The 22,481-nt window shown below is 47.7% G+C and overlaps 1 protein-coding gene across 2 annotated transcripts; it reads left to right on the forward strand.

Annotated features, from left to right (window-relative positions):
- The first annotated feature begins 207 nt into the window (after positions 1-207).
- DDX27 (DEAD-box helicase 27) lies at positions 208-20,316 on the forward strand. 2 transcript variants are annotated; one of them, XM_082671581.1, is made up of 21 exons: positions 208-357; positions 2,381-2,527; positions 3,713-3,772; positions 4,051-4,216; positions 5,509-5,552; positions 5,670-5,756; positions 6,438-6,543; positions 7,989-8,162; positions 8,836-8,986; positions 11,651-11,750; positions 11,870-12,011; positions 12,897-13,050; positions 13,878-13,959; positions 14,072-14,249; positions 15,966-16,072; positions 16,279-16,381; positions 17,952-18,046; positions 18,142-18,265; positions 18,787-18,874; positions 19,980-20,054; positions 20,186-20,316. In XM_082671581.1, the coding sequence occupies exons 1-21, from the start codon at positions 265-267 to the stop codon at positions 20,202-20,204; spliced, it is 2,295 nt and encodes a 764-aa protein (XP_082527707.1). In that variant the 5' UTR covers positions 208-264; the 3' UTR covers positions 20,205-20,316. The 2 variants fall into 2 exon arrangements, with proteins under 2 accessions (XP_082527707.1, XP_082527708.1); XM_082671582.1 differs by having other exon boundaries at positions 11,900-12,011.
- Positions 20,317-22,481: the final 2,165 nt, after the last annotated feature.

The following is a 22,481-nucleotide window of genomic DNA, read 5'->3' on the forward strand; positions in this document are numbered from 1 at the left end:
ACACGCCTCCAACCGTCCCACCGTTTTCTGAGCACCAAGAGTACGGATTTTGTTTAACACAAACGCCGTGCCTTGCCTTCGTCACACAAACCACGCCCCAGGTTGCCGCTCGCGCGCCGCGAGAGTTTGCGAGAGGGGGCGGGCCAGGGCGGCCTCCGAGAGGAAGTGACGTAAGCACAAGCGCAGTGATTACGCGGAGGTCGGGGAAACAGAAGAGCAGCCTAGCGCGCCGCGCTGGTTTCCGGAAGTGGCTGCTGCGGCGACATGCTTGCGGAGCTGGGTTTAATCGGGACCATAGGCGAAGATGATGAGGTGCCGGTGGAGCCAGAGACTGACTCCGAAGACCAGGAGGAGGAGGTATGAGCCGATCGGGGTGGGAGCGCGGCGGCGGGCAGCCGATGTCCTTGACTGCTTCCCTTCCCCGTGGTGCCTCAGGTCCCTGCCCCCAAGGGCTCAGCAGCCTCTGCCAGGCCGGCAAGTGCCCCTGGGTCTCACCCGGACCCCCAGATCTTCCTCAGTTTGCTCGCCACTAGCTTTTCCTCACCTCCGCGCCTGTGCTCGTGCTATTCTGTGTCGCCTTGGTGAACTCAGTACCCATTCACTGAATTGATATTTAATCCAGGCGCTGTGTCATAGAGATCCAGAGAGAGAGTCAGTCCTGGTTCCTAGTCAAGGAGCCATGGTTATCCATGCGTTCATTAAGTCAGTATTCATTGACTACATGTGCTACACCTAGTGTTAAGCATTCAGGACACAGCAGTGAACAAGAAGGGCAAGGAACACCGCTCTCCTGAAGCTTATGTTGTGGTGGGGAGTTAGAGACATTAAACAGCATGGCAGTTAAAAAGGGACCGGTGTCACGAAAAGGTGCTCATCCTTTAAAGCTCCAGCTCAAGTGTTTTCACCTCTGTGGCCTCATCTGCTTACTGACACCTCTGGTTTGGGTGTCCCTCGGCCTCTACAAATTCAGCTTTTCCAAAGCTGAACTCTGGTCTCCCTCACCCTCCCAACCTGCTTTATCTCAAGCCAGAAACCTTGGAGTTATCCAGCCTCTTTCCCCTCCAGTGTTCTGCAGGCTACCTCAGAAATCTCTCTTAAGCTTCTTTCTCCCTCAGTCCACATTGCTTCCACCCTAGTCCAGGACACACTGCCATCTTGTACCTGGATACCTACAATCCTAACATACCTGGTCTCTAACTGTTTCTCTTGTCGCCCCCCCTCCCCCCAAGTGTATTTTCCACTTAGCAGCCAGAATCTTTTTGTTTCTTGAATGGAAAACTGTCACAGAAATATCATCACTTATATGTGGAATCTAAAATACGACACAAATGAACATATCTACGGAACAAAAACAGACTCACAAATATAGGGAACAGACTTGTGGTTGCCAAGGGGGGTTGGGGGGAGGGAAAGACTGGGAGTGTGGGGTTAGCAGATGCAACCTATTATGTATAGGATGGATAAACAACAAGGTCCTACAGTATAGCACAGGGAACTATATTCAATACCCTGTGATAAACCATAATGAGAAAGAATATGAAGAAGAATATATATGTATAACTGAGTCACTCTGCTGTACAGCAGAAATTAAACACAACATTGTAAATCAACCATACTTCAATAAAATTTTTTTTAAAAATTGTCATAGAAAAGGACTGAAGGAAATATGGCAAATGATAATGCTAAACTTCAAGTTTAGCTTGAAGTGCTATACAATTACCGATTTAAACTAGGTACTGGAGAAATGAGATATAATCATTACTAATAATAAAGTTTAGGGTCAGAGTTCTTATGAAATTGTTTAACTCAAGTAAGAAAAAAAAATCAGTATAGCACTTTTTAGCTCTCAGGGTTTTTTCTTCTGTTTATCCTCCTGAAGCCATAGTTCAGCCAGTTCTCCTTCCTTTCCCATTTCCAAATGTATGAGTTAAAAAAATTTGTTGCTGTTGTTATTTATTTCTAACTTAATTGAATTGGGGTCAGAGAACAGAGTCTGTATAATATTGATTTTTTGAACTTATTGAAGATTTGCTTAAAAGGAATACTATGTGATCAGTTTTTGCAACTATTCCACGTGTGCTTAGAAAGAATGTACGTGCTCTAGTGCAGTGTTCTCTATATGTTCATTGGAATAAAGCTTGTTAATTGTGCTGTTCACATTTTCTATGGACTTACTCATTTTTTTTGTCTGCTTGATCTGTCAGTTATTGAGATGTGTTAAAATCTCCCAGGACAATTGTAGATTATTCTACTTCTTGTCATCTGTCAGCTTTTGCCCCGTATATTTCTGTTCTCTTATTGGGTACCCTCATTTCCTTCTTCTTTTTCCAGTGTTCTTTCATCTCAGACCCATAGTCATCCTGCCTCTTCCTCTTCCCAGGGGCCCATTGTGCTGGACAGAAAGCAGAAAGCCTTGCAGAAGAACCGCAGTGCCGATTTCAACCCTGACTTTGTTTTCACTGAGAAGGAGGGGATGTACGATGGCAGCTGGGCCATGGCTGACGTCATGAGCCAGCTCAAGAAGAAGGTGAGACTGACACAGATAGGCAGTTCCATGCCGTAGGCTGTTAGGGTTGGCCAGTGAGCTTCAGGGTCTAATGGTTTAGGAATGCCAAATGTTACATATAAATTGCTTTAAAAATGGACATAGCTATGTTACAATCGTTTATTTTCTAGGTATTCGCTCCTTGTTTTGAGTATTAGAAAGAAACCTTAGTATTAGAAAGAAACAATCTAGCAGGCATCCTCGGTAGTGGTGTTTTTGAAGGCTTGACTCTGCCCCACAGATACTATCACTCTTTGTCACTTGCCAGGTGATCTCATGTGGCCTTTCTGTTTAGGGTCCCTGGTTCCCACACATCACGGCCAAAACTGCCGTGAATGTCTCTGTCATCTGCTTGTTTGCCAAGACCCTGTGCTTTTCTTTGAATCTGGTTAACAAGCTAGAAGGTGCTTAAAAGTTATTTTCCATTTCACATGCTTCTGAGGGAAATACTGCCTGCTCAGGGCAGTTTAATCCAGACCCTGCTGGTCCTTGTTCTGTTTCAAATAAAACAGCATTGCCTTTTCAAAGTCATCTTGAGTGGGTTTTTTTTTTTCCTTTTCATGTGTACTTCATGTAGTTACCGACTTGGTCTTATAGCGCTTACATTCTAGCAGGGTAGAAAATGACTAGACAAACAATTAAGCCGTTCCTTATGGCTGTGGTAAGCGCTGTAGTGGTTCAGGGTGCTTTGAGCGTGCATCAAGGGGGCCTGCCATTACCTCACCTTTTGAAAGTTTTAGCAAGATCCAGCGTTACCTGAATTTGCTCGCCTTTCAACAGTTTGATAGGCTAAATTATGTCCGATGGGCAAGGGGAAGAGTTTTTCCAAGTAGCATTCAGATACAATGTGACATCTCTTGGTAACTGTATCATTCTCGATATTAAACACCGACAATGTGGGTGTTCTTACTGGTTCCAGGTAATTTGAAGTTTTTTCACAAAAAGACCATTTATTTAATGGTTTTTTGTTTGCTTGTTTGTTTTGTTGTGAATAATCTATGGATTGATTAACCTGTCCAAGTCCAGATGAGCTTTTTCTAAAGATGAGCTTTTGTCCAGATGAGCTTTTTCTATATTTGACATCTGAGACCCTACCTTAAGAAGCCCTTTGCTTTATCTCTTTCCCATACGTATGTTTCTTTTTCATCTCTTTATTTTTATCTGTAGAGGGCAGCCACAACATTAGATGAGAAGATTGAGAAAGTTCGAAAGAAAAGGAAAACAGAGGTGAGTAAGCAAAGCAGTTACTTCTCTTTGTAGGTGAGCCCTGAGCTTTACTCTCAGCGTGACCACACCGTTTCTCTTGGAGCCTAGGTTGCAGTACGGCTGGTGCAGGCAGGCTTTCTCTGTGTGCCTGTGGTTCATAGTCACTAAGAATCCGCATAGTTTTCTCCCAGGCCTGGGAGCATAATATTTTTCCCTTCCTTCCCTTCGCTTTCCCTTCACAGGTTCTGGATTTCCTGAAGTTTGTAGTCGCCTTGCTTTATTACAGTTTCTTTCTCTAGGGTAAAGAAGCCAAGTCTGGGAAGTTGGAGAAGGAGAAAGAAGCAAAGGAGGGCTCTGAACCGGAGGAGCAGGAAGACTTTGAAGGGAAAGACGAGGAAGCCACAGAAGATGAAGAATCAGAGACTGACTACTCGTCAGCTGATGAGAACATCCTCACCAAAGCAGGTAGGCAATACTGTCAGAAATGGGGACAGGAAATTGGAGTGTTCGCTTTTACTTTGTAGGTTATCCTATGCTCTTCTACACAGTTAAATTTAAGATCTCTGGGTCGACCGCCTTTCTTTTTTTTTTTTAAATTTTTTTCTTTTTTTAAATGAATTTATTTATTTATTGGCTGCGTTGGGTCTTCATTGCTGTGCACGGGCTTTCTCTAGTTGCGGTGAGCGGGGGCTACTCTTCATTGTGGTGCGCGGACTTCTCATTGCAGTGGCTTCTCTTGTGGAGCACAGGCCCTAGAGCGTGTGGGCTTCAGTAGTTGTGGTGCGCAGGCTCAGTAGTTGTGGCACACAGGCTTAGCTGTTCAGTGGCACATGGGATCTTCCCGGACCAGGGTTCGAACCCGTGTCCCCTGCATTGGCAGGCAGATTCTTTAACCACTGTGCCACCAGGGAAGTCCCGACTTCTTTTCTTTTAGCTTCTCTCTCTTTTTTTTTTTTTTTTTGCGGTACGCGGGCCTCTCACTGTTGTGGCCTCTCCTGTTGCGGAGCACAGGCTCTGGACACGCAGGCTGAGCGGCCATGGCTCATGGGCCCAGCCGCTCCGCGGCACGGGGTATCTTCCCGGACCAGGGCACGAACCCGTGTCCCCTGCATCGGCAGGCGGACTCTCAACCACTGCGCCACCAGGGAAGCCCTAGCTTCTCTTTTTCCTTGGGATTTTGGTAGGGTTGTTGTACTTTGCAGTCAGAGTTCACTCTTTTTCTTTTCTTTTTTTTTTGGTCATGCCGCGAGGCTTGCGGGATCTTAGTTCCCCGAGCAAGGATCAAACCCAGGTACCAGCAGTGAAAGCTCCAAGTCCTAGCCACTGGACTGCCAGAGAATTCCCACGTTCACTCTTTTCCTCATCTCCAGCCCCACACAGCTGTTGACACTTCTATGACTCAAACTTATTTGGGGTGATAGGTCCCCCACCTCAGATGAGTCCAGCCACGTAGTAGGTGTTCCATTAATATCTCTTGCAGAAATGAGTGCTAAAGCATCCTTATATAGCACAGTGGTTGGGAGCCTTGTCTCTGGAAGCTGCCAAGTTTGCTTCCTGTCTGACCTCAGGTGAGTGACTTACCTGCACGGCTGCACAGCCTCCTCTTCTGTGAGGCGACGCTGGTGACAGGAGCTCCCTCAGGTTGTTGCATGGATTCAGTGAGGTGTCCATCTACGTAATGCACTTAGGACAGTGTCTAGCAGACTGAGTGCTCAGGAAGTATGAGCCCTGATTATCAGCTCTCTTTTTCTCCATAGATACACTCAAAGTAAAGGAGCAGAAGAAGAAGAAGAAAGGACAGGTGAGCGTGGGCTTGGACAACAGTGTGCAGCTTGTTTTTACAACCTGAAAGAATTTTAAGGTCATTTAGTTCCCTTTTTGCTGAATTCTCATTCTGTCTTTTGATTTTCTGATGTAGGAAGCAGGAGGATTTTTTGAAGATGCATCTCAGTATGATGAAAACCTCTCATTCCAGGACATGAACCTTTCCCGCCCTCTTCTGAAGGTAGTGGCTTCTTTTGTCAACCATGGGATTCTTGCAGTCGCCCCGTAACCGGGCTGTCTGCCCTAAACTGGGCTCGTGGCCTCCCTGAACTCTGTTGTCCACACAAAGAACCCTCTTACACAGAGGTTTTCGTCTTGGCCTGCACGGCCCTGCCCCTTCGGGGCCCCTCTGATGATGTCTCTCAGCAGCCATTCTGCTCTGGTCGCACTGGCCTCACTGGCCCTCACACAGGCCAGGCATCTTCTTCCTCAGGGCCTTCGTGCTTGCTGTTCCCACCACCTGGAAGATCGTTCCAGAAATCTGGTTGGGGTGCTCTTCGCCTCTTTCAGGATTCTACTCAGTATCCCCTGCTCAGTGAGACCTTCCCTGACAGCCCTTCTGTAAATTGCACTCATCCCCTCCCCCTGCCCTTGCCAGCCCCCTTGACTGCTGTAGCTCTCTCCATAGCATTTATCTTCATATGACACTTGTTTGTTTTCGGCCTGTTTTTTCTACCAGATTCTAAGGGCAGTGTTGTTCTTTTTGTTTATTACTATATCCTCAGGGCCTAGATAAGTGACATACAGTAGGTGGATTGAATGACTGGGAGGGATTGAAACCTGTTTGGAAACCTGCCTTGTTTGTTTTGTGCTGAGACTCCCCCTCCTCTCCTCTCTGACCCTATCTTTTCTTTTTCTTCAGGCCATCACAGCCATGGGCTTCAAGGAGCCCACACCGATCCAGAAGGCATGCATACCTGTGGGTCTGTTGGGGAAGGACATCTGTGCCTGTGCAGCCACTGGGACAGGTAAAAATGACAGGGACTTGGGGGTGGGGGAGGGAGAGGAGGAGGAAGAAGGAGGATGTGCAACATAGAATAGACTCTGGGTTGACTTACCAAAAGCCCACTTTGCTAAATATGCAAATATAAATTTTAATGCAATAACATTGTATATTCTGTGTAGTAACTTCCCTTTTAAAAAAATATTAATATATATTTTTCTATTTTTTTTTAAATACTGTTTACTTTTTTTAAATAGGGTAGTCACAGGTTACAGGTTTCAGGTGATCTGGTGAAGGTCATTTTTGTTTAATCCTATCAGGGTGTCTCTGTAACCATGACCTCCTGTCACTCCCATGATAAGCCCCTGTCATAGGAGTAAAGATTTTATAAAAGGGATGTTTATCACAACATTGTGTGTTAGTGCAGTTAATTATATAGTCATGTAATAGAATAGAATAGAAATAGTCATGTAATAAAATACGATGCAACCATTTAAAAAAAGTAGAGTACTTAAAGAAATAGGAAAATGTATGTTTTTTTTTAAAGGGAAGTTACTAAACAATATATAGGGTTATTGAATTAAAATTAACATTTCTGTCCATTAAAAAAAAGATTGGTAATATAGATACTGTTTTGGTAATGCTTACCTCTGGTTGGCTGAACTGCGGGTGATTTTTATTGCTTTTTTTTTATTTTTGTATTTCCCAGATTTTTTACATTGACCATGTGATTGATTGATTGATTGATTTTTTTGTTTGTTTGTTTGTTCTGCGGTGTGTGGGCCTCTCACTGTTGCGGAGCACAGGCTCCGGATGCGCAGGCTCAGCGACCATGGCTTATGGGCCCAGCCGCTCCGCGGCACGTGGGATCTTCCCAGACCAGGGCACGAACCCGTGTCCCCTGCATTGGCAGGCAGACCCCCAACCACTGCACCACCAGGGAAGCCCAATTGATTGATTTTTAAAATTTATTTTATTTATTTATTTTTGGCTGTGTTGGTTCTTCATTGCTGCATGCGGGCTTTCTCTAGTTGCGGTGAGCGGGGACTACTCTTTGTTGCAGCGCACAGGCTTCTCACTGCGGTGGCTTCTCTTGTTGCAGAGCACGGGCTCTAGCCATGAGGGCTTCAGTAGTTGTGGCACGCAGGCTCAGTAGTTGTGGCTCGCGGGCTCTAGAGCGCAGGCTCAGTAGTTGTGGTACACGGGCTTAGTTGCTCCGCGGCATGTGGGATCTTCCCGGACCAGGGCTCGAACCTGTGTCCCCAGCATTGGCAGGTGGATTCTTAACCACTGTGCCACCAGGGAAGCCCTGACCATGTGATTTAAAACCAGAAAAAAAGTTTTATGAAAAATAAGTTGCTTCATTTCCCTCTGAGTAGATATTTAGGTTTTCTGTGTGCAGGTGAAAACCTGGACCTGAGAAGGACAGAAGCTTTTCTCATTTTGCTTTCCTGCTGCCCTTCCCTCCAGGTAAAACTGCAGCTTTTGCCCTTCCCGTCTTGGAGCGTCTGATCTACAAACCCCGCCAGGCTCCGGTGACCCGTGTGCTGGTGCTGGTTCCCACCCGGGAACTGGGCATCCAGGTGCACTCCGTCACCAAGCAGCTGGCCCAGTTCTGCAGCATCACCACCTGCCTGGCTGTGGGTGAGTGTCTGGCTGAGGGCTGGCTGCCTCTGACAGAGTGTGGCACGGTGGAGGGGGGATGTGCACCACTGTCTGAGGGTGATGGGTGCAGGAAAGCCTTCATGTGATTGAAACCAGTTAAAAACCAGATGACGTTTTCACAGTAGATAGTGAGGGCGATGGGGAGGGCTTTGACTGAGGCTTCACCAGCCTTGCAAAACAAAACTTCAAAATGATGAAACAAATTTTTTCTTGATACTGAACAAATTTAGGATATAATTTTGTCTTGCATGAATAATGAATCAGATATTTATTGGGGCAGAATCTTTCTGATGATGTTATATGATAGTGTTATCTAACCTTCATTTTACCCTCCTTATGCAGTAGGAAATTGTAGGTGATTTAGAAAGATTATCAGTTTCTCAGCTGCATCTCTCAGTTGGTGGACGGTTGAATTGTTGTATTCTGAAGTGGCTTTGTGTCATCATCGTTTTAGATTTTTGCACTTGGCACAATTGTAATTAAATAATCTGTCTCTCCCACCATATCGTAAAATCTGCGCAAGTGGGGCCTCTGTCAGTCTTGTGCTCTGCCGCTTGCTCGGCATCTGCCGCGGGAGCTGGCAGGTAGCAGGGCTCAAGGCCGTACTGGTGGGTGACTCAGCTGGCTGCCTGGTGGGCTTTGCTTTTTGCAGGCGGCCTGGACGTGAAATCTCAGGAAGCAGCCCTCCGGGCAGCGCCTGACATCCTCATCGCCACCCCGGGCCGGCTCATCGATCACCTCCACAACTGCCCTTCCTTCCACCTGAGCAGCATCGAAGTGCTCATCCTGGATGAGGCTGACAGGTACACCTGAAATGGTGGGGTCCCCAGGGCCACACCCCGGGGCGGGAACCTGCACTCTGCCTGGTCCTACCTGGCTCTGACCAGTTCAGCTGTTCACGTTTGAGCCTTTGTCCATCTTAGCCCGGATTATCCTGCTCTTTTTCTGTAATGTGATGGTTAAGAGGGAAGGCAAGTTAAATTCTGGCTCCACTGCTTCCTGAGATTGGGAAACGTTATTTAGAGTCTTAAAGCAAATCTTTTCTTGTTTGTAAGTGGGGGATAAGTACCCACCTCATGCTGTTGAAGAGTCAAGGAGTAACTGCGGTATAGTGCCAGTGCATAGGGAGGATTCAACCGACAGCCTCGATTACTCTGCAGGCTCCCCCTCCTTTCCCGCTCCCTCCTCTTCCCTCCCTCCCTCTCTTCCTTCCTTTCTCTCATTCGTGTCTCATCTGCTCACCTCTTTCCTTCATGACTCAACAGAATGAACTCTTAATGAACTGGACTGCTGTGGAGGTGGCAGGGTAAGGAGGCTGTTCAAGTTTACTCTCAAACTGAAGCATCTTCAAACTAACCAGGTCCTTAACCAAGTTTCTCATCCTCTGTGCCCCTCTCCCGCTTCCCATCCCACTGAAGGGCAACTCCAGCCTTCTAGTTGTTCAGGCCATATTCTCAGTGCCATTTTTGTCTCCTCATTTTCTCATCCCCCCAGGATATCCATTGGTAAATCCCATCCACACACTCCCACTTTGGGGCTTCTCTTCTGCATCGTTGTTCCCTCAGCTTGGAATGACCTCCTGTACCTCCTCAGGTTTCTGCTCCAGCTGTCACTTTGCTGGCCACTCTATAACAGTTCCTGGGACTTCCCTGGTGGTCCAGTGGTTAAGAATCCGCTTGCGGGCTTCCCTGGTGGCGCAGTGGTTGAGAGTCCACCTGCCGATGCAGGGGACACGGGTTCGTGCCCCGGTCCAGGAAGATCCCACATGCCGCGGAGTGGCTGGGCCCATGAGCCGTGGCCGCTGAGCCTGTGCATCCGGAGCCTGTGCTCCGCAATGGGAGAGGCCACAACAGTGAGAGGCCCACGTACAGCAAAAAAAAAAAAAAAAAAAAAAGAATCTGCTTGCCAATGCAAGGGACACGGGTTCGACCCCTGAAGATCCCACGTGCCGCGGAGCAACTAAGCCCATGCGCCACAACTGCTGAGCCTGCACGCCACAACTACTGAAGCCCGTGCGCCTAGAGTCTGTGCTCCGCAACAAGAGAAGCCACCACGATGAGAAGCCGACGCACCGCAATGAAGAGTAGCCACCGTTTACCGCAACTAGAGAGAAAAGCCTGTGTACAGCAACGAAGACCCGATGCAGCCCCCCAAAATAAATAAATAAATAAATGAAGTATTTTTTAAAAAACAAAAAAAAAACAGTTCCTCCCTTCCCCCCACACCCCCGCCTCGTCCTTCCCTTCCTGCCTTATGTTCTCTGAGGTGCTACACCTCCTTGACCTCCCGCATTGTTACCTGAATGCTCATGTGGTGGCTGTGTCCCTCTTCTCCCCAGAACTTCATGTTCGAGAAGGGCCGACTTTGTGTTTGTGTTGCCTGCTGCCACATCCCAGTGCCAGGGCCGTGTCTAGAATCTAGCAGGTGCACAATAGGTGTTGAATAACTGGTAGACTGCCTCCCCCGAGCATTCTTGAGGCCTGAAGGAGGTAAAGGAGATCGTTCTAAGCCAAGGGAACATGATCAGATTTAGGTTTTAAATATCAAAAATATCAATGTCTCAAAAGACCAAGAAAGGCTGTGGAAGTTTCAGACTGAGACCAAAGAGACACGACAACTAAAGGTGATACCTGTCCCTCAACTGCAGCCTGAACTGGACGAGAAATACTGTAAAGGATTGGATGGGTTGAAAAAATTGGAGTCAAAGTAATCTCACAGATGACTATTACCTTCAAAGAGAAAGAGGTTCCTTTCCTAGTGGAGAGAGCTGGTAGACACCACTTCAACCAAGTGACCAAACTGCGATGCTGGAACAAACTGTCTGTCTCCGGATGGAGTGAGAGTGAGGTGCACAGCTGCCCCCCACCCCGCTCCCAGCAATGATTGTTGAATCCAGTCACTGGGGGATAATTAGACATATTCAGAGTGTGAAAAAGGATGAGAGGACTTTGTAGACTAAGGGAGACTAAAGAGATGTGACAACCAAGTACAACGTAGGAACTGTCATTCCTGGACTAAAAAAATAAAAAGACAGCTCTAGAATGACGTTTGGGGGACAGTTAGGGAAAACTGAATATACATTGTACTTTACTTTAGATATCATTCAGACACTTGAATTTCTCAGATGTGGTAACGACATTGTGTTTATGTAGGAGAAAGTCACCGTTCTTAGGGAATGTGTGCTGAAATATTTAGGGGTCCGGTGTCATGATATCTGCAACTTAATAGCATATGATTCAGCAAAAGAAAAAAAAGAAAGACTAAGCAAATATAAAATGATAATGATAATTCTTGGTGAATCTTGGAAAAAGGGTAAAATAATGCTAATAAAATAAGTAAATAAATGAGCCTGAAACATAACCAATGACAGTATCGAAACATCATCTGTGCAGTGTTTTCTGTCCTTCATCGATACAGATGCAAGCCCAGTCCATTTCTCTTGATTCCTCCCCTCCCCTGCTTGCCAGGATGCTGGACGAGTACTTCGAGGAGCAGATGAAGGAGATCATCCGAATGTGTTCCCACCACCGCCAGACCATGCTCTTCTCAGCCACGATGACGGATGAGGTGGGCTGTAGGGAACAGAGGGGTGGCGCAGAGGACCCCGGGCTGAGCTGGAGCGCCGGCTTGCCTCCCTCCCTGCCTCCTGACAGGCTGGTCAGCGCCCCTGCCTTTGTGCCTGGCAGGTGAAAGATCTGGCTTCTGTCTCTTTGAAGAATCCTGTCCGGATATTTGTGAACAGCAACACGGACGTGGCCCCCTTCTTGCGGCAGGAGTTCATCCGGATCCGGCCAAACCGGGAAGGGGACCGGGAAGCCATCGTGGCAGGTGAAAGCCCAGGGTGGGACTGAGCAGGGAGGGCTGCTCAGCTCCCCTGAGCTTCACACCGAAGTGTTGGTTTTTCCCCGGCGACTCCTCCATCCGGTCTCCCGTGCCCCAGCGTGTGGTACTGCTGTTCCTCTGCTCCACGAGTTCTTCCTCCCTTTCTTTCGTCGCTTCACCTCCCTTCCACCGTCCAGTCCTCTTTATGTCCTGCTGAACTCCTAGCCACTTCCCTCCAGCTGCCCCTCTGGCCCTTCGTCCAGGCCACTACTGTGTCACCTGGATTGTTGCAGTGGCCTCTGACCTGGCCGTCTGCTTCCACCCTGTCCTGTGGAAGATGCCTTCTCCACACTGCAGACCATTTAAAAGGATCATGTACAAACAAGCATTCGCTCCTGTTCCTTCGCTGTTTAAACCCTCTGGTGTCTTCCATTGCTCTTAGACTGAAATCCATGCTCCCTAGCGAGTCCTGTAAGACCCCTGGACCTGCCCCGGCCTGCCCGGAGCCCCCGGCCTTGGTGCCTTAGCTCATGGCCCTCCAGCCACACCCGCCTGCTTTCGCTTTCTCAAACCCCCCAAGCTTTTGCTCTTTCCTCTGCCTGGAATCTTCCCCCAAATCTTCTTGTGGATGAGACTGCCTTGTCATTCAGCCTAATGTCACCTCCTCAGAGAGGCCAGCCCTGAAGCTGCCGCATCTTCTCTTCATTCTCTCACGGCATTTACCGCCCTTGAGAATTGGGACTCGGCCTCTCCGTCTCTGCCCTGGAGTGGGAGCTCCCCAAGGCAGGGGCCTCACCTGCCACCCCCGAACCAGGCACAGCAGCCGCTTTGCAGGCGAGGAGGGAGGACGTGCTGGAGGCAGCCACCCGCTCACTCTTCTCTCCCTGGCAGCTCTGTTGATGAGAACCTTCACCGACCACGTGATGCTGTTCACCCAGACCAAGAAGCAGGCCCACCGCATGCACATCCTCCTGGGGCTGATGGGGCTGCAGGTGGGCGAGCTCCATGGCAACCTGTCACAGACGCAGCGGTTGGAGGCCCTCCGGTAAAGTTTCGGGGGCTGAGGCTCCCACCCGTCCTTCAGAGAGGGCTCTGTTCATTCCAGAGACGGAAAGTACCCTCCAGAGGTCATGTGTGAGCGGTACCAGGGGATACAGTACAGTTCCCCACTTCACAAATTCTAGCCTAACCATTCTAAGGTCAGGTCTTAGAGACATTCAGAACTCTGACTTTGTACAAAATGATACTCTTGCCCCAGGATTTGAGCGTGGGAGCTGCTGAGCGGGGTCACAGCAGGAAATTGACTTGGGATGATGCAGCACACACTCTGATCTCTGCAGCCTTTCCAGAGCAGGGGACATACCCAGGTCTGCTAGAATGAGATCCTGAAGCAAATCCATTCGTATTTCTTGAGCACTTACCTTGCCAGGCCCTGTGCTTTTCCACGTGGTTTCTTGTTTAACTCTCGCAGAATCGAGTCAGCTTGGTAGGCAAGGAGGAACCCTTTAGGACCCTCCACTGGTCCTTATTCACACAGGCAGCTGAGAGTTGTTTCTTAAAGGCTGTTTTCAATGCTGAGGCACTTGCCTCTGCTCTGTGTTATAGTCTAGCTCTGTGGTTCCCAAGCTTCTCTATTTATAGGAATTGCTGTTTAAAGTGGTACACACAAAACTACATTTGCTCTATGTCGTGGGATGTTTGGGGGGCATGTGAGTGTTGTTAGGCTGACACTTAGGATCTGTCTCCACTGCGATGGTCTGTACTCTGCTGCTTGACTCCAGAAGGGTTTGTGTTCTCTTCGCTGGCTCAGGCTTCTGCAGAGTATTGACTGGGGTCAGGTATTCAGAGGAACATGTTTGTGGCTGTTTCCAGGCGCTTTAAGGATGAACAGATTGACATCCTCGTGGCCACAGATGTAGCAGCCCGTGGACTTGACATCGATGGGGTCAAAACGGTGAGCGGGCCCCATCTTCCTTGAGTTTTTGCTGGGAGTCCTTTTGCCTCCTCATGTCCCCCTCTCCCCGCCGACTCCCAGGTCTGACTGATGCTTAACTTTGGCCTTCCAGGTCATCAACTTCACGATGCCCAACACCATCAAGCATTATGTCCACCGGGTGGGGCGAACAGCTCGTGCCGGCCGGGCCGGGCGCTCAGTCTCTCTGGTGGGAGAGGAGGAGCGGAAGATGCTGAAGGAGATCGTGAAGGCCGCCAAGGCCCCCGTGAAGGCCCGGACGCCGCCCCAGGGTGAGCAGGCGTCAGTGCCGCGGCTCAGGGCAGTTCGGGTGGGTGGGGGAGCATCCTAGCTCAGACCCCGAAGGACGGGGCAGCGGGCAGAGGGTAATGGGTGAGAGCAGGCGCTTTGCAGTTAGGAGCCAGATTTGAATCCCAGCTCTGCCACTTCCTTGCTGAGGGGCCCTGGGCAGGTCTCCCCTTGCCTCTCTGGGCTTCATTCTCTCTGTGTGTGAAAGGGACTGAGGAGAGACTTGTGCCCCAAGTGCTTAGTCATAGGTATTCACCAGCCTTTGGGAAGAGGAGGCCTCTTTTTTTTTTTTGCGGTACGCGGGCCTCTCACTGTTGTGGCCTCTCCCGTTGCGGAGCACAGGCTCTGGACGCGCAGGCTGAGCGGCCATGGCTCATGGGCCCAGCCGCTCCGCGGCATGTGGGATCTTCCCGGACTGGGGCACGAACCCGTGTCCCCTGCATCGGCAGGCGGACTCTCAACCACTGCGCCACCAGGGAAGCCCAAGAAGGCCTCTTAAGGCACCACCCCCACTAACCCTTCACCACTTCCTCTTGGTGGGGGCCCCGGATGGGGAGGAAGTCAGCACTTACTCTTTTTGTATATCTTTCATTCCTTTTTTACTCATCTGTAGCGGTCATATAATGCACATCGTTAAAAAAAATTTTTTTTAAGTTACAAAAGTAATATGTATTCAGTGTTGGAAAAAAGTAAATCAAATAAGAATAAAAATGTAATTGTATGTGAAAGAGCTCACCACTCATAGCATTTAGATACACATCTTTTCAAGACCTTTTTTTCCATTCATAGGTCTTTTTTTTTCCTTTCATTTAAAAAAATTTCATTTAATTCATTCAGTCTATTGCTGTTTGTTGTATTCTAAGTATTGGGGATACAGCAGGAAACAAAACAGCTGACGCTGTTGGGAAAAAGACACAATAAATAAGCTAATTGTAGGTGTGATTGAGAACGACAGGAGAAGTGCCTACTTTAGAAAAGCTGCTGAGAAAAGGCCTCTGACAGATGGCATTTGAGCCGAGTCCCGGATGACAAGAATGAGATGGCTGTGGGTGGTCTGGGGACAGAGTGTGCCAAGCAGGGAAAACCAGGGCAAAGCCTCAGAGACAGGAACACACTTGATGTGGGAGTAGAAGACAGGGAGGGCCAGAGGCCCGAGGCCTGTGAGCAAGGGGTAGGCAGAGGTCAGAGAGGTAGGCAGGGGCCATGCTGAGGAGTTTGGAATTTATTCCACGAGCATCAGGAAGCCTTTGGGGAGGTGTTAAGCAGAGCAGCCACACATAAAAAACCCCCCAAAAACCCAGTTTTCTGCGTCACTAAATACCCATCTGAGGGCTTCCCTGGTAGCGCAGTGGTTAAGAATCTGCCAATGCAGGGGACACGGGTTCGAGCCCTGGTCAGGGAAGACCCCACATGCCGCGGAGCAACTAAGCTCACGCGCTGCAACTACTGAGCCTGCGCTCTAGAGCCCGCGAGCCACAACTACTGAGGCCGCATGCCAGGACTACTGAAGCCTGTGTGCCTAGAGCCCGTGCTCCACAGCAAGAGAAGCCACCGCAATGAGAAGCCCACGCGCAGCAATGAAGACCCAACACAGCCAAAAATAAATAAATAATTAAAGAAAAATCGCCGTCTGCGTTGTTTGCATCAGCTACACCATGTTCATCCTTATTTTAAAATCTTTTTCGTTCTTTTCCCCTGAGATGTCATCCTCAAATTCCGGGACAAGATTGAGAAAATGGAGAAGGATGTGTATGCAGTTCTGCAGTTAGAGGCTGAAGAAAAAGAGATGCAAAAGTCAGAAGCCCAGGTGAGGCTGTGAGGAGCGCTCTGGTCCACATGCTGCTTAGTAAGCAGACTGCATGGGCCCCGGCTGGTCTGCCTTCTGATATGCTGTGTCTGCCAAACATATCATCAGAGCCCCAAGTATTTACAGGCAGTGGCTTCCTGCAGCCACCATGTTCTGTATTATCAGATGTAGGTTTCATGGCAGGCATCCTTTTGCTGTCCCCACAGATCAACACAGCACAGTGGCTCCTGGAGAAAGGGAAGGGGGCACCAAACCCTGAGCCTGAAAGGAGCTGGTTCCAGACCAAAGAAGAGAGGAAGAAGGAAAAAAGTATGTTGGGGAGGTTCCTCAAAAAGCTAAACATAGAATTACCATCAGGCCCAGCAATTCCACTCCTAGGTCTATACCCCAAAGAACAGAAAACAGGGACTCAAACAGATACTTGTATGCCAGTATTCATTGAAGCATTATTCACAATAGCCAAAGGGCGGAAACAACCATGTTCATCAGCAGATGAATGGATACACAGAATGTGGTAGGTACATACAATGGGATATTAATTCAGCCATAATGAAGTTCTGGTACATGCCATAAGGATGAACCTTGGAAACATGCTAAGTGAAATAATCCAGACAAAGGGACACATCTTTATGATTCCATTTATAATAGGTACCTAGATAGGCAAATGCATAGACACAGAAAGTAGAATAGAGATTACCAGGAGCCATGGGGAAGCTCTAATGGTAATAGAGCTTCTGTTTGGGATGATGAAAAAGTTTTAGAAACAGATAATGGTGATGATTGTACAATATTGTGAATGTCATTAATGCTACCGAATTGTACACTAAAGAATGGGTAAAATGGCAAACTTTGTTATATATATTTTGCCACAATTTAGAAAAAGTAAGTCAGAAAGATATTTAGATATATATATTCCCTTTTCTCTCCCTTTAAAAAACAAACAAATTCACATTGTCTACACCTTGCTTTTTTCAATGAATTTTGTAGTTTGGAGATCATTTTTTATAGGCACATATATAGCTGCTTTTTCTTGTTTTCAGTGGCTATGTGGTCTTCCATCACATAGGTGGATTATAGTTTATTTTAATTAGTTCCCCATTGAGGGACATTGAGGTTGTTTCCAATCTTTTGCTATTATAAACAAGTGATGTAGTAGATAGCTATACAGATGCCCGTTCACAATTAAGCAAGCATATTTGATTTACAAGGTAAGTTCCAAAAAGTGAAATTGTAGGTCAGAGGCTATGTGTATTCATTATTTTGTTAGGGATTGCAAAATTACCCTCCAAAGAGGTAGTACCAGCATTTAAGAAATACTGTCTGTATTTGATGGGACAAAAAATTAAGGTGATGCATGTTAAGTTTCTGTGTTATAAATAGAGTTATAACTATATTGTGGGAAGGGGTGGGAAGTATATCTTTCATAATATGAGGCAGATATATAATGAATGTCTCAAGTAGATTAATTAAGAAATAGTGGAACCAGCAGGTTATTTAGTGAGATGGAGGTAACTGCCAGGAGAGGAAGTGACTGCTGCTTTTCATTTTAAGCCCTTAAATGTATCACTTTTAAGTATGTACACTTCTTTTTTTTTTTTTTTTTTGCGGTACCTGGGCCTCTCACTGTTGTGGCCCCTCCCATTGCGGAGCACAGGCTCCGGATGCGCAGGCTTAGTGGCCATGGCTCATGGGCCCAGCCGCTCCACGGCATGTGGGATCTTCCTGGACCGGGGCACAAACCCGCGTCCCCTGCATCGGCAGGCGGACTCCCAACCACTGCGCCACCAGGGAAGCCCAAATATGTACACTTCTTATTGTAAGTTTAAAAAAAGATTTTATGAAATGGTACCTGGACTCTCGTGCTCTCTTCTCATCCCAGTTGCCAAGGCTCTGCAGGAGTTTGACTTAGCCATAAGAGGAAAGAAGAAAAGGAAGAAGTTTATGAAGGATGTCAAGAAAAAGGGGGAGATGACAGTGAGTAGCCTCCCCTTTGGAGTTGGGTCCCTGCCTGAGGATGTGGGTCAAGGCTGCCAGGTCTGTTCCACACTTACATGTCATCCTCTCCCCAGGCAGACGAAAGGTCCCAGTTTGAAATCCTCAAGGCACAGATGTTCGCTGAGCGGCTGGCCAAGAGGAACCGCAGAGCCAAGCGGGCCAGAGCAATGCCCGAGGAGGAGCCAGTGAGGGGCCCTGGTAGGCAGATGGGGAACCTGAAGGAGCTGGTAGGAAGGCTCTGCCTGAAACCTGGGCTTGTGGTCAGGGACAAAAGGGGAGGGATGATGATAAGAGCCCACACTTTTTGACTAATGAGTATGTAGGTGTGTACAGCTGTCCTTTATTGGCTCCAAGGGGTGAAGTGACCCCATGTTTAGTAGCATTTGAACACAAGCCTTTCTGATTCTGGAGCCTAAATCCTTACCAGCTGCTGCTTGAAGGAATGGGTCAGGGTGGAATGAGGGGAAGATGTTTTCAGCCCATTTTATGTTTACATGGTCCATTCCACCTTTGGACTCTGCAGGCATCCTTTGGAGTGGTTCTTCACACCTGGTACTTATGATTCCTTATCTCTTTTCTGCTGGGATCTGATGTCTTGCTTCCATGTCAAAACATCAGGCCAGAGCATCCACTGAACTTGGAACCATTACCTTGAGCTTAAGGGGATTTAGGAGCTTGGGACAAAAAGGCCATATCTAACCCATTCTCTCTGTGCACAGCAAAGAAGCAAAAGCAGGTGAAGAAATCTGTATTTGACGAAGAACTCACCAACACAAGCAAGAAGGCCCTGAAACAGTATCGAGCTGGGTAGGGTTTTAAGTCATCATGGAGCTCTTGGTATTCTGATGAAAGCTATGAATCTTCTCCCTCCTTCCTTCCCCACTCCCAATTCTCATATACCTACAGCTTTATAATGCAGGCATGCCTCATTTTATTGTATTTTGCTTTATTGCACTTCGCTTTTTGCACTTCGCAGATATTGCAGTTTTTACAAGTTGAAGGTTTGTGGCAACCCTGCGTTGTCAGATGATGGTTAGCCTTTTTTTAGCAATAAGTATTTTTTTTTTTAATAGAGTATTTTTATTTTTTAAATTTTTATTTATTTATTTTCTGGCCGCACCACACACTTGCAGGATCTTAGTTCCCCGACCAGGGATCGAACCTGGGTCCCAGCAGTGAAAGTGCGGAGTACTAACCACTGGACCACCAGGGAATTCCCAGCAATAGAGTATTTTTAAATTAAGATATGTGCATTGTTTTTCTTTTTAGATGTAATGCTATTGCACACTTTATTAAGACACTATAGTATAGTGTAAACGTAACCGTTACATGCATTGGGAAACCACTAAATCCGTGTGACTTGCTTTATTGTGATACTCACTTTATTGCAGTGGTCTGGAGCCAAACCCTCAATATCTTTGAGGTCTGCCTGTATATAATTTTAAGGGCTCCTGTCTGTCCCCTTCCCCGCCAGCCCATCTGTGGATTCCCAGGGTGAGAGTAAGAGAAGTGTTAAGGCCCTCCTGCCTTGGAGGTGAAATAGCACATTTTTGGTTCAGAAATAGAGCTTTCTCTCAGGGGAGTGATAGAACCCCAAAGAAAGGATTCTGGTGTGCTCTTGGGAATGTGCTTTCCTCCTCATATCCTCTGGGCTGGGGTTGGTGGCTGGGTAAACTAAGTTACCCCAGCAGTTTTATTACATACACAAGAAGGAAGAGCCTCTTCGTCTTGTTTTAGTGCTGGGCCCTGACTTCCATAAACCCATATTATCAGGTGGAAGAACACAGACTTAGAACCTCAGGCCCTGAAAATGACACATCTGTGGTGCTGCTGCTTTGTGTGGGAGCTGGTAGGATGGGGGGTGAAACATTGCCTGCTTGTCCAATATTTTGCCATCTTCTCTCATTCACAGCCCCTCCTTTGAAGAAAGAAAACAATTGGGCTTGCCCCACCAGAGACGAGGAGGAAACTTTAAATCTAAATCCAGGTAATGTTTATAGTTCTGGAGGACCAGAGGCTATGAGTGGGGTTGGAGAGGAAAGCTTTCCTGGGAAAGGAGCTTCTCCTTCCTCTTTCTGGTCTTAGCGTTGGTCTTTACTCTGCTCATTTTCTTCATAGGTACAAGAGGAGGAAGTAGCCGTGGTGGCCTGAAGAAGTTCATGGGGCGGCTCTTAGATCCCTTCTTTGTGGGAAGTCATCCTGGTTTGGTCTCTCTTTTCTGTTTGTAAAAAAATTATTTAAAACTTTAATACATCTTTGTCATTTGTACATTAAAGAAACGGAAAAGTTGGGGGTGGTGGTGGTACATAGCTGTTTCCTAAGCATCCTAAGCATCCTTGTCAGCAAAGGTTCTTTCCCGTTTTTTTTTTTTTTTTTGCGGTACGCGGGCCTCTCACTGCTGTGGCCTCTCCCGTTGCGGAGCACAGGCTCTGGACGCGCAGGCTCAGCAGCCATGGCTCACGGGCCCAGCAGCTCCGCGGCATGTGGGATCTTCCCGGACCGGGGCACGAACCCGTGTCCCCTGCATCGGAAGGCGGACTCTCAACCACTGCGCCACCACGGAAGCCCCAAGACTCCTTTCTTGATTAGCTTTCACATAAAGAAAATACTAGGGGGCTTCCCTGGTGGCGCAGTGGCTGAAAATCTGCCTGCCAGTGCAGGGGACACGGGTTCAGGCCCTGGTCCAAGAAGATCCCACATGCCGTGGAGCAACTAAGCCTGTGCGCCACAACTACTGAGCCTATGCTCTAGAACCCACAAGCCACAACTACTGAGCCTGCAAGCCACAACTGCTGAAGCCCGCACGTCTAGAGCCCATGCTCCACAACAAGAGAAGCCACCACAATGAGAAGCCGCATGTAACAACAGAGTAGCCCCCACTTGCCGCAACTAGAGAAAGCCCGCGCGCGGCAATGAAGACCCAACGCAGCCAAAAATAAACTAATTAAAAAAAGAAAATACCAAATGGAAGAAGTATTTTTGGGAGGCTGAAGAGACCAGTCTAATTGTATATCTTATCCTTCTGTCTCTTCCCTCCATAGCACAGTCTACGTCGTCTGCTAGCTTGGCACTGCCATATATACTTGGTATGCATCTCTATGCTTGTAGAGGAGCTGGGTATGGAATAAGGATATTCGTGCTAGAAGTTCTGTCAATGTCCTAAAACAAAAAGCTGTCATCTATTGAGCACCAGCCGTGCGCCAGACATTTCTGTGTACTGAGCACTGTTTCATTCAGTTCACTACAGCCCTATGAGGCAGGTACTGTTATCCCCATTTTGCAGATAAAGAAACAGAGGCTTAGAAAGATGGAGTAACTTTCCAAAATTGCACAGTTGGGAATTCAAGTTTTTGAAATCGTGGTATATCTCAACCTATACCTTTACTATGGTGTGGAAGTGCTACTGGAGAGACGGAAGCTCAAAGGGGACAGAAAGGGTACCACATAGGGGCTTACCTGGTGGTCCAGTGGCTAAGACTCTGCGCTTTCACTGCACGGGGCACAGTTTTGATCCCCAGTAGGGGGACTAAGATCCTGTATGCCATGCGGCACGGCCAAAAAAACCCAGAAAAGGGTACCAGATAAATTAGCTCTTTGTTGCAAAAAAAACAGGTTGTACCCTGTAGAATGGTGGTTCTCATCCTTTTCTGAATCACAGGTCCCTTTGACAATTAGATTGAAAGCCAGAGGACACTCCTTGGGAAAATTGTGATTGTAGTTTATGTCATAATTTTAAGCAGTACACAGACCTTTTTCTTTCAGCTCAAAAATTATTATCCAGTAGCATATACCCTCAAGATTAGAGTATGTTTAACGCTATTCATTTAGGCTGTACCTAAAAGTTGCCAACAGAGGGTTCCAGTTCAGTAAATACTGGCACACACACAAGGTGGAGACCAGGGATTGAACCCGTGCCCCACGGAGTGGAAGCACAGAGTCTTAACCACCGGACTGCCAGGGCAGTCCCAGACTCACCGTTTTGTTCTTGTTTTTGCGGTACGCGGGCCTCTCACTGTTTTGGCCTCTCCCGTTGCGGAGCACAGGCTCCGGTCGCGCAGGCTCAGTGGCCATGGCTCACGGGCCCAGCCACTCTGCGGCATGTGGGATCTTCCCGGACCAGGGCACGAACCCGCGTCCCTTGCATCAACAGGCGGACTCTCAACCACTGTGCCACCAGGGAAGCCCAGAGTCACCGTTTTTACATGCTTACAGAAAGATCCCCAAGCTAGATCGTTAGGCCAAGTGCAGAACTACGTACTTTTTTAAGGGTTAGATATTGCATATGCACAGATTGATCGATTTTCTCTGGGAGAACTCATAAAGCTGTTAATAGGAGTGCCTCTGGGGAAGGAAACTTCAAGTATACCTTTGGAGTTTTCTTTTCACCAAGAGTGAAAATGACTTACCAGCCAAA

Source organism: Grampus griseus, assembly GCF_964374135.1.
Source record: "Grampus griseus genome assembly, chromosome: 14".
NCBI classification, from domain to species: Eukaryota; Metazoa; Chordata; class Mammalia; order Artiodactyla; family Delphinidae; genus Grampus; species Grampus griseus.